At 31.6% G+C, this 13,210-nt stretch overlaps 2 protein-coding genes across 2 annotated transcripts in view; one reads left to right on the forward strand and one right to left on the reverse strand.

Annotated features, from left to right (window-relative positions):
- Positions 1-13,210, reverse strand: part of LOC145306063 (bicaudal D-related protein homolog) — a 318,688-nt gene that overhangs the window by 35,750 nt on the left and 269,728 nt on the right. The window lies entirely within an intron of this gene.
- LOC145306662 (uncharacterized) lies at positions 3,479-11,131 on the forward strand. Its single transcript, XM_080148957.1, has 10 exons — positions 3,479-3,562; positions 4,323-4,384; positions 5,505-5,539; positions 6,042-6,073; positions 6,188-6,251; positions 6,746-6,814; positions 7,637-7,685; positions 8,671-8,705; positions 9,387-9,427; positions 11,010-11,131. Exons 1-10 carry the CDS (start codon positions 3,492-3,494, stop codon positions 11,062-11,064), a joined length of 513 nt encoding a protein of 170 aa, XP_080005083.1. The 5' UTR covers positions 3,479-3,491; the 3' UTR covers positions 11,065-11,131.

The raw sequence follows: 13,210 nt of genomic DNA on the forward strand, positions 1-13,210 counted from the left end.
GCTTTATCTATACCAATTTGTTTTACTTCTGAAACATTTGAGTTAGTCAGTAATTTTCTAAGTTTAGTGTCATATCTTACTGTATGCATACACCAATTAAAATTATATCCTAATTCAATTTACTTGTCTTAAAATTATAATTATTTATGATTTTCACTTGGTGATTCCTAAATAGTGTCTCTTTTCAATGTGTTTTTTTTTAAAGGAACAAAAGTATTGCTTTATTTAACCCACTTATCATTGACAGAAGTTGATAATCAATATTCTGTTGTGACTTGAGACATTTTGTAACAGAAAAAATATTTAATGGTTTTCTACAAATTATGCCTAAAAAAACGATTTTTTCAAAGTGCCTAATTTTTAAAGAGTAATGGACCAATTTAAAGAGTATGCAAATTGTATTACTTAAATTACACAGCTTGTATTAATAGTAAAAAAAGCTTATATGTATCATTTTTGTGAGCTCTGTAGTTTAGGAGCTGCATTGAAAATTATAAGAAAGGTTTTAAAAATTTAAGTCAGTTGGAATATTTATCCACAAAGCTCATAAACTATATGTTTTCATTGTATTCTGTTAAATTATGATTGTAGATAATATATAAAAATTAGTGTAATCCTAATTCTTAAAAACTTTGGTATTCACTGATACCAAATTATAGTCCAATTGGAAAACAATAAATGTTTGCCAATGTCCCTAAATATCCAATAAGACAATTGTTGGTCCTGTTGGATACCAAAAGAATTTCTTATTTTCTGTATAATAAAGTTCAAATTTTTTTCTCTAGGAGTATCTGACTTATTTATTAAACTTGATTTTTTTTGGTTTTCGATGTATGTAGAGGTGTTTAAAATGAAAAATGTATTTAAATTTTCTATATTATTTTTTTAAATTTTAAAACATTTATAATGAGTAATTAACTACTCCATACTATAACTAAAAAATTGCTAAAATAACAAAATTTCACTACAGCTTTGTAGGTTTTTTTTATAGTCATTATAGTCTTAAAAGATAGTATTCTCTACACTCTTACATTAATTTTAAAAGAATTTTCTTTTCAAAAATGTCCCTAATGGATAATATAAGTCGTTGGTTTTGTCCAACAATCATTGTGTAAAATTTACTTCAACTGTTTTTGCTCCGACTATTGTATTTTCATTGTCTGAGAACCAAGTTAGGCAATGATATAGCCTGTTGTTTCTATAGTCAGAATGCTTGGGGATAACTACCCAGAAGAACACTTGACTATATACTAATATAGGCCCAAAGTCGTGTTTCAAGACCACAACCTGTCACAACTATTCCATACGTTAAGCTTTTTATACTTGTGAAACTTAATTAAAGGAAACAACAAGTAAGGTTTTAATTTATTTTTAGTCAATCTTTTATTCAATGTTTATTTTTATAATTCTAATTTTAAGATATGTTTTAGTTTTATGAATGTGTGTTAATGTATCTGCTATTACATAAAATCGAGTGTCTTTTATTTCTCTAATTGTAAATAAATGTTCAAAAAATAAAATGTCTGGTTTTATATTTTTAGTAACGAAACTACTCTATAATTCGAAATGTCCGTCTGTCCCTCAGAAACATTTTGTAGTAAACTAATAGACGGCTGAAATGTAATAAAGATCAATGATGATCAGACTGATCATTAGGCAGGTTTTACGCTACTTTTGTATTTATCATACTTTTCCTAGTAACTTCTGCGATTTTGGTTTGATTTTCAAAATTTTTTCGGATGACAGTATTAAAATAACATTTCCCGATGTTCCAGGAGATTTTGTGTTCAAAAATGAAATGACATGTAATTTTATGATAATATGGACAAAAAGCATCATGTATGTGTATTAAATATGAACTATTAATATATTCATAATTTAGATCTGAGCTGGATCTTTAAATCATTTTAGTGGTGAGCCAGATCGGGGTGAGCCAACTTTCCACCAATGACAGCACAGCATTTTATGAAATACCGCGCTGTGATTGGCTGAAATTCGGCGCACCCCGATCTGGCTCACCACTAAAATGATTTAAAGATTCAGCTCTGGTAAAATGTTCCCGGGATCGATTATCATGAAAGACAAATTTAACCCTTTTGTATATTACAATTAGTGGTTAAAACGTTTAAACACTCAGCGTTATAAACCAACCAATACAAAATCAATTTAAAGTTCCCAAATGTATTAAGCCAACAAATAAGAAAATTTCATTATAAAACTTTGGGGACTGTGTAATAAAGAGCACAATATCCCCTCCCTCCATGAGTAAATGTGCTGTGTTGGAATTTTATTAGGATGTATAACATTTATAAATTATAATAATAATAATTTTAAATAATTTTTTAACATAAACATAATTAAACATCATAATAGTTATTTCTCGCATCCGTATTATAACCAGATATACGTGAATATAAAATGTACAATTATAAAATTAAAACCAGTTTTTTTTAGCCCCAAGATGCTAGCCATATTTTTTCAGTATGGCTGAGAACCGGTTGAAATCCAACGGATATTAATCGGTTTCAAATCCATACGGTAAAATGATTAAGAATTTTTGGAAATTATTTTGGAAATTTTAAACTTTAGATTTACAGAGCCAAAAAAAGTTCTAAATGTTTTTTTTACTATTAACTATTAAAAACCTTTCTCGTCAGTTTATATAAATATTCAGGGATCTTAGGGATAATACAATGGCCGATAAATTGATGTACATTCCCCATGATGACAAAACAAATCACTTCTTTTGTAGATTAAAACTAGTGATTGTAACTTTTGTACACTCAACTTAGGGAACCAACCAATAAAATCCAAAAGAAAGTCTCCCAAGTTGTAAAGCCAACGAATAAGTAATATTATCAAACTTTGGGGACCGGAGTAAGAAAACAACGCAATATCCTCTCTCTTCTTGATATATACTTTTATTTAGAAAACAGTTTCAATGTTTAAATGATTTAAATCAAACATAGTTTAATTTTAAAATAATCTGTTCCAATTTGACCTGTCAGTTAACATTATATCTTTGATAAAGAATTTGATAAAGAATAGTATTTATATATTCTATTATATAAAATAGTAAGGTTTTTTTGTCTGAAGCTTAAGATCTTAATAACCACTGAACCGATTGGGTTCTCCAGTTTAGGTAAGCTTCACAAAGGTCCCGTGATTATCAGAATTAAATCTTGAGATGGTTTTAGGCTAATTTTCTGCCTACCTCATAGAATATAGAGCCCATAGAGGCTAGGGGCGCTGGTTTTTAAAAATTTTGCTTTTCTTGCATTATACATATACTGTTGGCTGTGCCCCTATCATATAGGCATTCTGCAATCAAAGGGTTAAAAATATATGGCAGTAAAATAGTCTAAAACCATCCCTATGTGAAGCTTTTAGCCAGCTACGAGTTTCACTTTATTTGAGTACATGATAATCTGATATAACATCCATAAAATAGTAAATCCATTACGGAAAATAATAAATTTTCAGGCGAAATAATGTTTTACAGTTTATCCATTTTAATACTTTTGTTCAATACAGTTGCAAGCTTTGAATGGGTCAACGAAAAGTAGGAAAATTTTTACACTATGGCTTCTAAATCAATTAATATCTGCTGCATTAGAACCGGTTCTCCATCATATTGAAAAATCATGTAAAGCATAGTATTATTGACAATTTTCCACAAATATTAAAATAGAAATTAATACACAGTTTTGTTATATATGTCTTATATTTCTTCATTTAACATCCTCAGAAAGCAGTCTCTAAAACAAAGTAATAAAGTAGTAGCAAAGCTATTGTGTAATTCACTTTGACTGTCCGTCCATCAGTAATCCTGTGGGATAAATATGATCTTCTCAGGTTCTATTCAAGATAGCTGATTTTTTTTCCCTGTGCCAATGAGCATCAAGTATGTAATTTACTTTTTCCGTCTGTTTGTCAGTCAAGCAAAAAAAGTATAAAAAGGTTTCGTGATTATTTTTTCCAATACTTTTCTATTCTTAATTTTACCAAATCATCAAATTCTCTTTAAATCTCCTTGTCCGTTTTCCCATCTATGATATTATCTACATCCCCAAAGATAATACACTAAATTACCCCTTCTGTATATTAAAATTATTGGTTGAAATGTTTGAAAACTCAACTCTAATGAAGCATTTAATCAAAATTCACTAGTGTCCCTAAAGTTAAGCTAACCAAACAGAAAACGTTATTTTAAAACTTTGGAGACTTGTGTATTAAACAGCCAATTTCCCCCCCCCCCCCCCTTTCTTTTGATATTTGGTGCTACACTACTTATAGAAGTTGTCATCTTGTATTATTTTTAGATCAGTTGAGGAGAGTAAAATTATTAAAGTAGATAGAACATTAAAAGTCTGCAGATTTAAAGGTTATTTTAAGTACCAAATCTACTCTATAACTCACAGTGTCTGTCTGTAACTTTACGGATAACTGTATATCTTGGCGGCTATTTGAGATAGTTATTTTTTGTACAGCTCCTCTTTTTTTGGGCATCTTAGAATTGATGTCAAACTATTATGTAAATAAACATATATTACCCTGATAAATTATTTATCCCAGTGAGTGATACAACCATACAACCCCCCACCCCTTTTTCCATTCCCTCCACTGATCATGGAGGACCGTATTAGCCAATGTCTGAGGATCATATTAGCATCATTAATTGACTTATACAAAAATTAGATGGATCATTAAGAGTCTGTAGATTTAAAGATTATTTTCACTTTTTAGTAGATAATCTATCCTAGTAGTAAGCGTTTTTTGTCTGTCCCAAAGGATCTCGCTAACTGCTGAACCGATATTATTCTCCTTTACAGTAAAGCTTCTTATAGGTCCTGGGAAGGTTTTAAACTATTTTTGGGGAGGGTGTCTTCAAGCCCCTCCCCCCATAAAATTTTTTTACTCTTTTGAAACTCAAATTTAAAATGGGATGAGGTAAACTTTTCCCTACCTTAAGTGCCCCTAGAGGCTTCTGGGGGCGAAGCAGCTAGTACTCTATAACTCACAATATAGGTCTTTAACATATTTACTTGGCTGCAATTAAGATAGACAGTGAAAGCTCCTCTGAAAATTTAGTCATAATAGAATTGTCCAATTGAGTTCAAACTATTATGTGAAACAAAAATATTCAAAATTGTAGCAACTCTTAGGGATCAAAAGGGATGAGACAATGGACAATTAATTGATGAACATTCCCAATTAAATTACAAAATTACCCCTTCTGTAGATTATAAAAAGTAGCTGAAACGTTTGGACATCAACTTAATGAACCAACCAAGAAAGTTGTTAAGCCAACAAACAAGAAAACGTTATTACGAACCTTTGGTGACTAGTATAATAAACAGTCAATGTCCCCTCCCTCTCTAAAACCCTGTAAACATAATTCAATAACCTTGTATAAGAAACATTTTTTAGAACAATCTGTAGATTTTTAAAATCAATTTTCTAAATTCTAAAATTGCTGCTTTTTTATACTTTTAATACTATAGCTAATGGAAAAATCTGGATTGGTACAACAAAACGAGTAAGTAACTTTTTAATCATTAAATAATATATAATTTCGTCATTTCAGTGTGTGTGTGTGTAGCCATAGTTTCTTAGTGTTTGGACCTAAGTAGTCATGGAGTAGGACGAGACACTTTTGTATGCTAGCAACAGGGCCAGCTCAATGTCCACGCTCAAGTACAAGTACTTGACTCGCTATCTCAAGGGACCGAGTATGGCAGGTGTCCCAAATTAAGTCACCGTAATGAATGACGGTCTCCACAGAGGAGCTTGGGTAAGGGTTGCACTGATATTATGTACTTGACTTATATATTTCAGTAATGATACTCTCTCTCTCTCTCTCTATCTCATTTTTCTCTTTCTTTCTATCTCTCTCTTTTTCTATCTATCTATCTTTCTCTCACTCACCCCAATTTTTTGGCTTTCAATTCTAAAAACTTTCAGAATATTCCACAAAACTATATTTCTTGTAATTTGACATTCTAAATCCCACAAAAAGGCATAAAATAATTTTATTTTAGGGTGAGAATTACTGCTCAGGAGTTAGTGTAGGGTAAGTTTTTCGTTTATTAGCTAATCTATAACCTTTAAATTGTCCGTAATCGTGACAATGATTTTTTGTGCTTCGCTACTTATGGATGTTGTCATCCTTGTTATATTTTATTAGATGTTGCGGAGGAAATGTAAGGGGCAGTTCATCATATAAAGTAATGGCAAACACTAAAAATGAGGTAAATATAAACTTTTTTTTTACAAAACCGCACAAAGTAATAATCGATGTATTATTACTTGGATGTTGCACTGTAATAAAGTGACACTCGCAGCTGGCTAGTAATTTGTAAACAATTTATTTAATAATTGTGTATTAAGGTATCGCATTTTTACTGTTTTTAGGTTTACTATTCTTTTTTATAGATTTACTGATACTAGACTCTTTTAGTAGTAGTGCTACTCTATAATTTATTCAGTCTTTCCGACAGTCCGTAATGCTATAGGAAAAATTTTACTTTATCGGCTGTTATTTATGATAGACGTCTGGAATTTTCAGCGTAGATTCCCATGACATGTGAACATCTAGTAAAAGTCAAAAATAAAAAGGTTTCGTGATTTACTGGATTTCTGCATTTGATCTCACTTTAGTTTTAAATCGACTATACTCATTTGTACGTTTGTCCATCCATCTTGTTGTGTTTAACTACTTGTTTATGTTGTCATCCTTGTTTAGATACTTGGATGGCAACATTGTTCAGGTAATACAAGACCTTCCAGAGCTATCCCATGCAATTTAAACAAGGTAAAGTCAGCTGTATATTTTGTATAAGAAATTGGAACAAAAAAGGATTTTAAGTATGGCTTCGAAACCGATTATTTTACGCTAGATAAAAACTGGTTCTCAGTCATACTGAAAAATCATGTATAGCAACCTATTATAAACAACTTTCCTAAAAATAATAAGATAAAATCAGGCTAACATAACTGGTTTGAATCTTATTAATATACATTTTTTTCCGCGGAAAGCTGTCTATAATACAATGCGATAAATTACTAATAAATTGCTTAATAATCTGGAACAAAAATGTTTTTCCTTCTTCATATACTAAACTAACAATTAGTTTGTTTGTATGAATGAATTTATGGCAGTTAAGATCTCATAAACTTCTAGACCGACCAATTTACAGTTTTCAGGGAAGTTTTCAATTTGTTCAAAGAAGGTCTAAGGCTTTGGTTGGGCCATTAATTAAATTGAATTGCAATTGCAAAGAAATTTTTTTTTTAATTTAAATGGCGCAGCTACAATATTCTTTTTTAAGATTTGCAACAAAAAAAGTGAAACAGGCTTGACAGCCTTATCTCTTAAAGCAAATGAATCCACCACTATTATTTCAGCAAGCAATAATCATAACTGAAGCTTTCAATATGCAGTATATGATAATCTGCAGTATAAATACCGTGAGGGAGGAGATCATATTGGATTGGGAATTACATTCAATTAGTACTCAAAGTTTATAGTCAGTGCCTTCGGCATCTTGGGGCTAAAAAAATGGTTTTGTTCTTATAATTGTACATTTTTATATCCACAGAAAGCTGTTTATTATACTCTGCGAGACTATTGTAGGGCTATGGCAGAGGGCGCGGCTGCTTCCTTGGACGTGGAGTCTATGGAGGTACAAATTTATTTTTACAGTTACAGGTTTTAGGAGCCATTGAATAGTTTTAGCCTATCTATATGTGTAACCCCCCCCCCCTCCCCTCCCACTTTGATTCTCTTTGATTTTAAATGACAAAAATTTAAACTACCCCAAACAGACAGACATCGTTCTACTTTGTATTATAGATATACTCCGCTAATATTAGACGTAATTGTCCCTGTATTACAGTTAAATCATAAAGGATAGTTAAAAGCAAAGCTTTTCTATAATTAGGGTCGGTCCATACGCTGTCCGTCCATAATGGATAGCTATTTTCGTTAATTTGGGCATGTTAAAATTGTCCTATCTATTTCAAACCTTGCAGGATGATTCCTATAGTAGTTAAGTACAAATAAGAAAGCGTAGCAACTCTATATTTGTTACCAGAATGTCCGTACGTCCATTTTAAACATGTTAATTTTATAACAAATTTTTATGTGATATATTTGTCTGATATTTGGAATTCCGATTCCTAGGACAACAAAATACAATGTTATAAGCGAAGCATCTCTTTAACTAAGTCCTGAAAATATAAGTATGTCCTTTAACATCCTGTATTTAAGCAGTTTTCTAAGCATAATTATGTAACAACTTTATCTATAAAACAAAGTAGAATGATGTCTGTCTGTCCGTCCGTCTGTCGTTCGTTTTTTAAAAAACATTAAAAAAAGAGAAAAAATTTGAAGGTTTTAAAAAATATAAATAATTATAAAAAGTTTTAAACAGTTTTAAAGTGTTAGAAAGAGTTATACAAAGTTATAAAAAAAAATGTAAACTAATTTTTTAAATTATCCCCTGAACTTTAGGAAAAAAGCCCCTAGAGGCTAGGGGCGAAGCCGCTAGTACATTTATATTCTAATTATTAAGTTCTAACACTCTAAGTCTACAAGTCTTAGTGTTGGTTTGACCTACCGTTTCAAAGCTTCGCTTTTATGGATGTTGTCATCCTTGTTTTGTTTAGATGGTCTGTGCAATGAAGAATTTGGATTTATTTGGGTAATTTTTTATTGTTAGACTTTACCAAAATGTTTGATTTAAACTACTAAAGATATCAGAGAGACAGGGGACATGGGGCTTTTTAATACACTTGTCCCCAAAGTTTTATGGTAACATTTTCTTATTCGTTGGCTTAACAGCTTTAGGGACTCTTACTGAATTTTGATTAGAGGTCTCTAGGGATACTTAAGATGGTTGAAAGGAAGTCGACTCATCTTCCACTTTCTATGATAGTTTTAGAAAGAACCTCCGCTTTAATAGTTAAAAACCTTCCAAGGACCTATGAGAAGCTACATTGTAACGAAGAATCATATCGATTCAGCGGTTACCGAGATCCTTTGGTACTTTTCAGACATCCCGGCTTTAAATTTATCCTAATATATTTCCAAAAAAATAGAGGGGTTTGGTTGTCCCTTAATCCCCCCCCCCGGGCCCCCACCCTTGGATTAGTCTTGCTGACAAAGATCTTCAGTAATTACAGGGATTACAAAGGATAAGACAATTATTGGTATATTGACATATTTCCCCAATGATAATGTACAAAATGATTCCTTCTTTAGACTAAAATTATTCGTTGAAAAGTCCAAACACTAGTAGTTTTGAATAACAAATCAAAATTTGATTAATCTACCAGAAGTTTTTAAGCCAATAAACAAGAGAACTTTTTCAATTAAATTTCAGGGTAAATATGCACACGCAGCTGTCAATGGACACCACAGAACGTAAGTATATAAAATAGCGCAGATAATCTAGAGAAGTCTGGTTATGTATGTTTGTAAGCCACTCTATAGAAGAAGCTACTCTTTAGAAGTCTGTTTATGTATGTCTGTAGGCTACTCTATAGAAGTCTGTTTATGTATGTTTGTAGGCTACTCTATAGAAGAAGCTACTCTATAGAAGTCTGTTTATGTATGTCTGTAGGCTACTCTATAGAAGAAGCTACTCTATAGAAGTCTGTTTATGTATGTCTGTAAGCCACTCTATAGAAGAAGCTACTCTATAGAAGTCTGTTTATGTATGTCTGTAGGCTACTCTATAAAAGAAACTACTCTATAGATGGCTGTTTATGTATGTTTGTAAGCCACTCTATAAAAGAAACTACTCTATAGAAGTCTGTTTATGTATGTTTGTAAGCCACTCTATAGAAGAAGCTACTCTATAGATGGCTGTTTATGTATGTTTGTAAGCCACTCTATAGAAGAAGCTAATCTATAGAAGTCTGTTTATGTATGTTTGTAAGCCACTCTATAAAAGAAACTACTCTATATAAGTATGTTTATGTATGTTTGTAAGCCACTCTATAAAAGAAACTACTCTATAGATGGCTGTTTATGTATGTTTGTAAGCCACTCTATAGAAGAAGCTAATCTATAGAAATATGTTTATGTATGTCTGTACGCCACTCTATAGAAGAAGCTGCTCTATAGAAGTCTGTTTATGTATGTTTGTAAGCCACTCTATAAAAGAAACTACTCTATAGAAGTCTGTTTATGTATGTTTGTAAGCCACTCTATAGAAGAAGCTACTCTATAGATGGCTGTTTATGTATGTTTGTAAGCCACTCTATAGATGAAGCTAATCTATAGAAGTCTGTTTATGTATGTTTGTAAGCCACTCTATAGAAGAAGCTACTCTATAGATGGCTGTTTATGTATGTTTGTAAGCCACTCTATAGAAGAAGCTAATCTATAGAAGTCGGTTTGTGTATGTTTGTAAGCCACTCTATAAAAGAAACTACTCTACAGAAGTCTGTTTATGTATGTTTGTAAGCCACTCTATAGAAGAAGCTACTCTATAGATGGCTGTTTATGTATGTCTGTACGCTACTCTATAGAAGAAGCTACTCTATAGATGGCTGTAAACCACTCTATTATTGTTACCCTAAATAACCCTGCGTCTAATTTAAAAAAGGAAATTTTGTTTATATATTTTAAGTCACATATAATTCATTCCAATTTAAACTCTTCAATAACTTTAATTGTCCATTTGTCTAACTTAGACATTTTTGTGCTTCGCTAGCTACTTATGGATGTTGTCATCATTGTTTTAATAGATACAGAATACATGTATATTGTGAGAGATTCTTGGATACCCTGATAAAAATTTTTCTTAACTAATATAATGATACCCCCCGCCCCCTTTCATTTTAACTACTCCCCTCCCCTAACACTGGAGGAACTTATTGACCACTATATGAAGACTATATTAGCAACCTAAATTGATGGGAAAAAATTCCCTCGTCACAATACTCACGTATTCTAAATCCATGCTAATTATTGATGTTGCCATCCTTGTTTTATATAGGTGCCCATTCCGTTACTACATGGTGGAAAGGTCCCAGACAGTAAGGTGTATTTAAAATTAATATTATCATGTGAAATTATATACAAAAAAATTTAAATAAAAATAAATATTTAAAAAAAAAACGTTTACATGTTTAATTACATGGTCGACCCCTTAATTTTTAGTGAATAGAAAAAATTAAATGTTTAAGCACATGCAGTGCTTAATCCTTACTGCAGGACTTTTTACCGTTCTTTTAAATCTCTTTTGAAAAGCATGAAAATATTAAAATAGTCTACTTTGTTGTCCCAGGTATCAATGCTCATAAAATCAGATAAATAGTATAAATAGATTATTAAAAAATTTTACCAATCAAAAAAAATTACAAATCAAATTCCGCCCAAAAAGAAATGTGGGTTCCTAGTCTTCTTTTTTATTAATTAGATTCTATAAAGGTGTCAGAGTATTTTTTTTATAACTCTTTCAAAAGTGGGTTAATAGTTATTTCTCGCATCGCATTATAAACAGCTTTCATTTCCGGTTCCTAGCCACCAGATTCAAATGAATACAACAAAAAGATTTTAACCCCTGTGCAGAAAAAAAACAGCACATAAGTCCCATAAAAATCTTTTCTTGATATTTATAGGCACCACTCACACACTACAGGAATTGACTATTGACTCTAAAAGCGTGACGCTTCGGGTACAAATCCTCTCTACGTCATCTTTGAACATACTCTGCATTTTAAATTGCAATGAAACGCACTCAATCGCCTAGGGTATTGCATCACCTTTATCTGAGAAGTCCTAACTGTTCATGGTAATGAGTTGCGCCTGTTTTAGTTAAAGCATTCCCCCTACTCTAACTATTTCTGTCGTGCATCTAATTAAGCAGCAGTAGGAACCATTTTTAACGTATTTATAAATGATGCGGTGTCGGACCGATATTTAAACCTAATTATACCTTCCCGATGAAGAGCGTATGCGCTACATGTTGAGCCACGGTTTCAGGTTAATAGAATAGGTCAATTGGAATAAAAAACATCTTCACTAAGCTAGGAGAAAGATAATACCCAAAACTCAAGATGGCAACAACGCCAAACAATACATAACAAAGGTGCAATTTTGAACACTGAATGTTGTCTTAAAATCAAATGCTAAATCAACAGTAAGGCTTATGTTTACAAGCCAAAATATATAAATAGTTTTGAATTGCCAGCCTTATGTTGAATGAAAGGGACTATAAAACTATAAAAAATATAATCTGCTAGAAAAATAGACAAATTTTAAAAAGCAATTAATCTACATATTCACATATATATTTGATGTTTCATTCAAAACATTTCAAATCTTGGATACAAAAACATAACAATAATACAATATTTTAAAATTAAGAAACATGTAACTACTCTAATAATAATCATAAATAAATCTTACTATGTCAAAGACTAGCGCTTGTGAACCCCTGGAGGCCTTTAGGGGCACTTGAGGGAGGGAGGTTAAATTGGGACAACCCAATTTTTATTTTGAATTAAAAAGAAAAAGCCAATAAAATTATTTGGGGGAAAAGATTATTTTTTCTATGGGCCATTTCTCTTGGGAGAGTGGTGAAAAGAAAACCTATGATAGGCTAAAGGAGAACCATATTGGTTTCAGCAGTAAGGGAGATCCTTTGTTAGACTTAGAGATCCTATTACTTGAATATAAGGTTTGGCTATACTAACAGGACTTTGTTTCCTCTTCATTGTCATCTTCTATTTGGGGAGTTGGAATTTGGATTGATTTTAGGTGCTGTGTTTTCCATTTCAAGTATTATTCAATCTCACCAGTTTGATGGATTTAGTGTCATCTTCAGTTGTTTCAACAACCTGCATGTCTATGAAAGGCATAAACTTTTTCATGCAGTTGTCAATCTCACCATAATTATATAAGTATGCAAATTTTGGTCTTGTTTGGATTATCAGATTTCTTGCATATTCATGTATTCCTTTCTTGCCTATATCATCGCTTGTGACTATGACAAGGTTATTGATGCAGTCTAGAAAGCTTTCCTTTGAAGGAAATCTTTCACTCACATCTAGAAAAATAATTATTCTATTTCTCTGTAATAATTCTTCAATATTCTGACACTCATGTTCAGTGAATTCTTTAAAGTAGAATTGATCTACTTTATCAATACTTTGTTTCATTTCCTGATAAAATCTCTGTCCATTGGATATACTA

This window comes from Acartia tonsa, chromosome 14, assembly GCF_053477335.1.
Source record: "Acartia tonsa isolate MP-2025a chromosome 14, ASM5347733v1, whole genome shotgun sequence".
Taxonomy (NCBI): Eukaryota; Metazoa; Arthropoda; class Copepoda; order Calanoida; family Acartiidae; genus Acartia; species Acartia tonsa.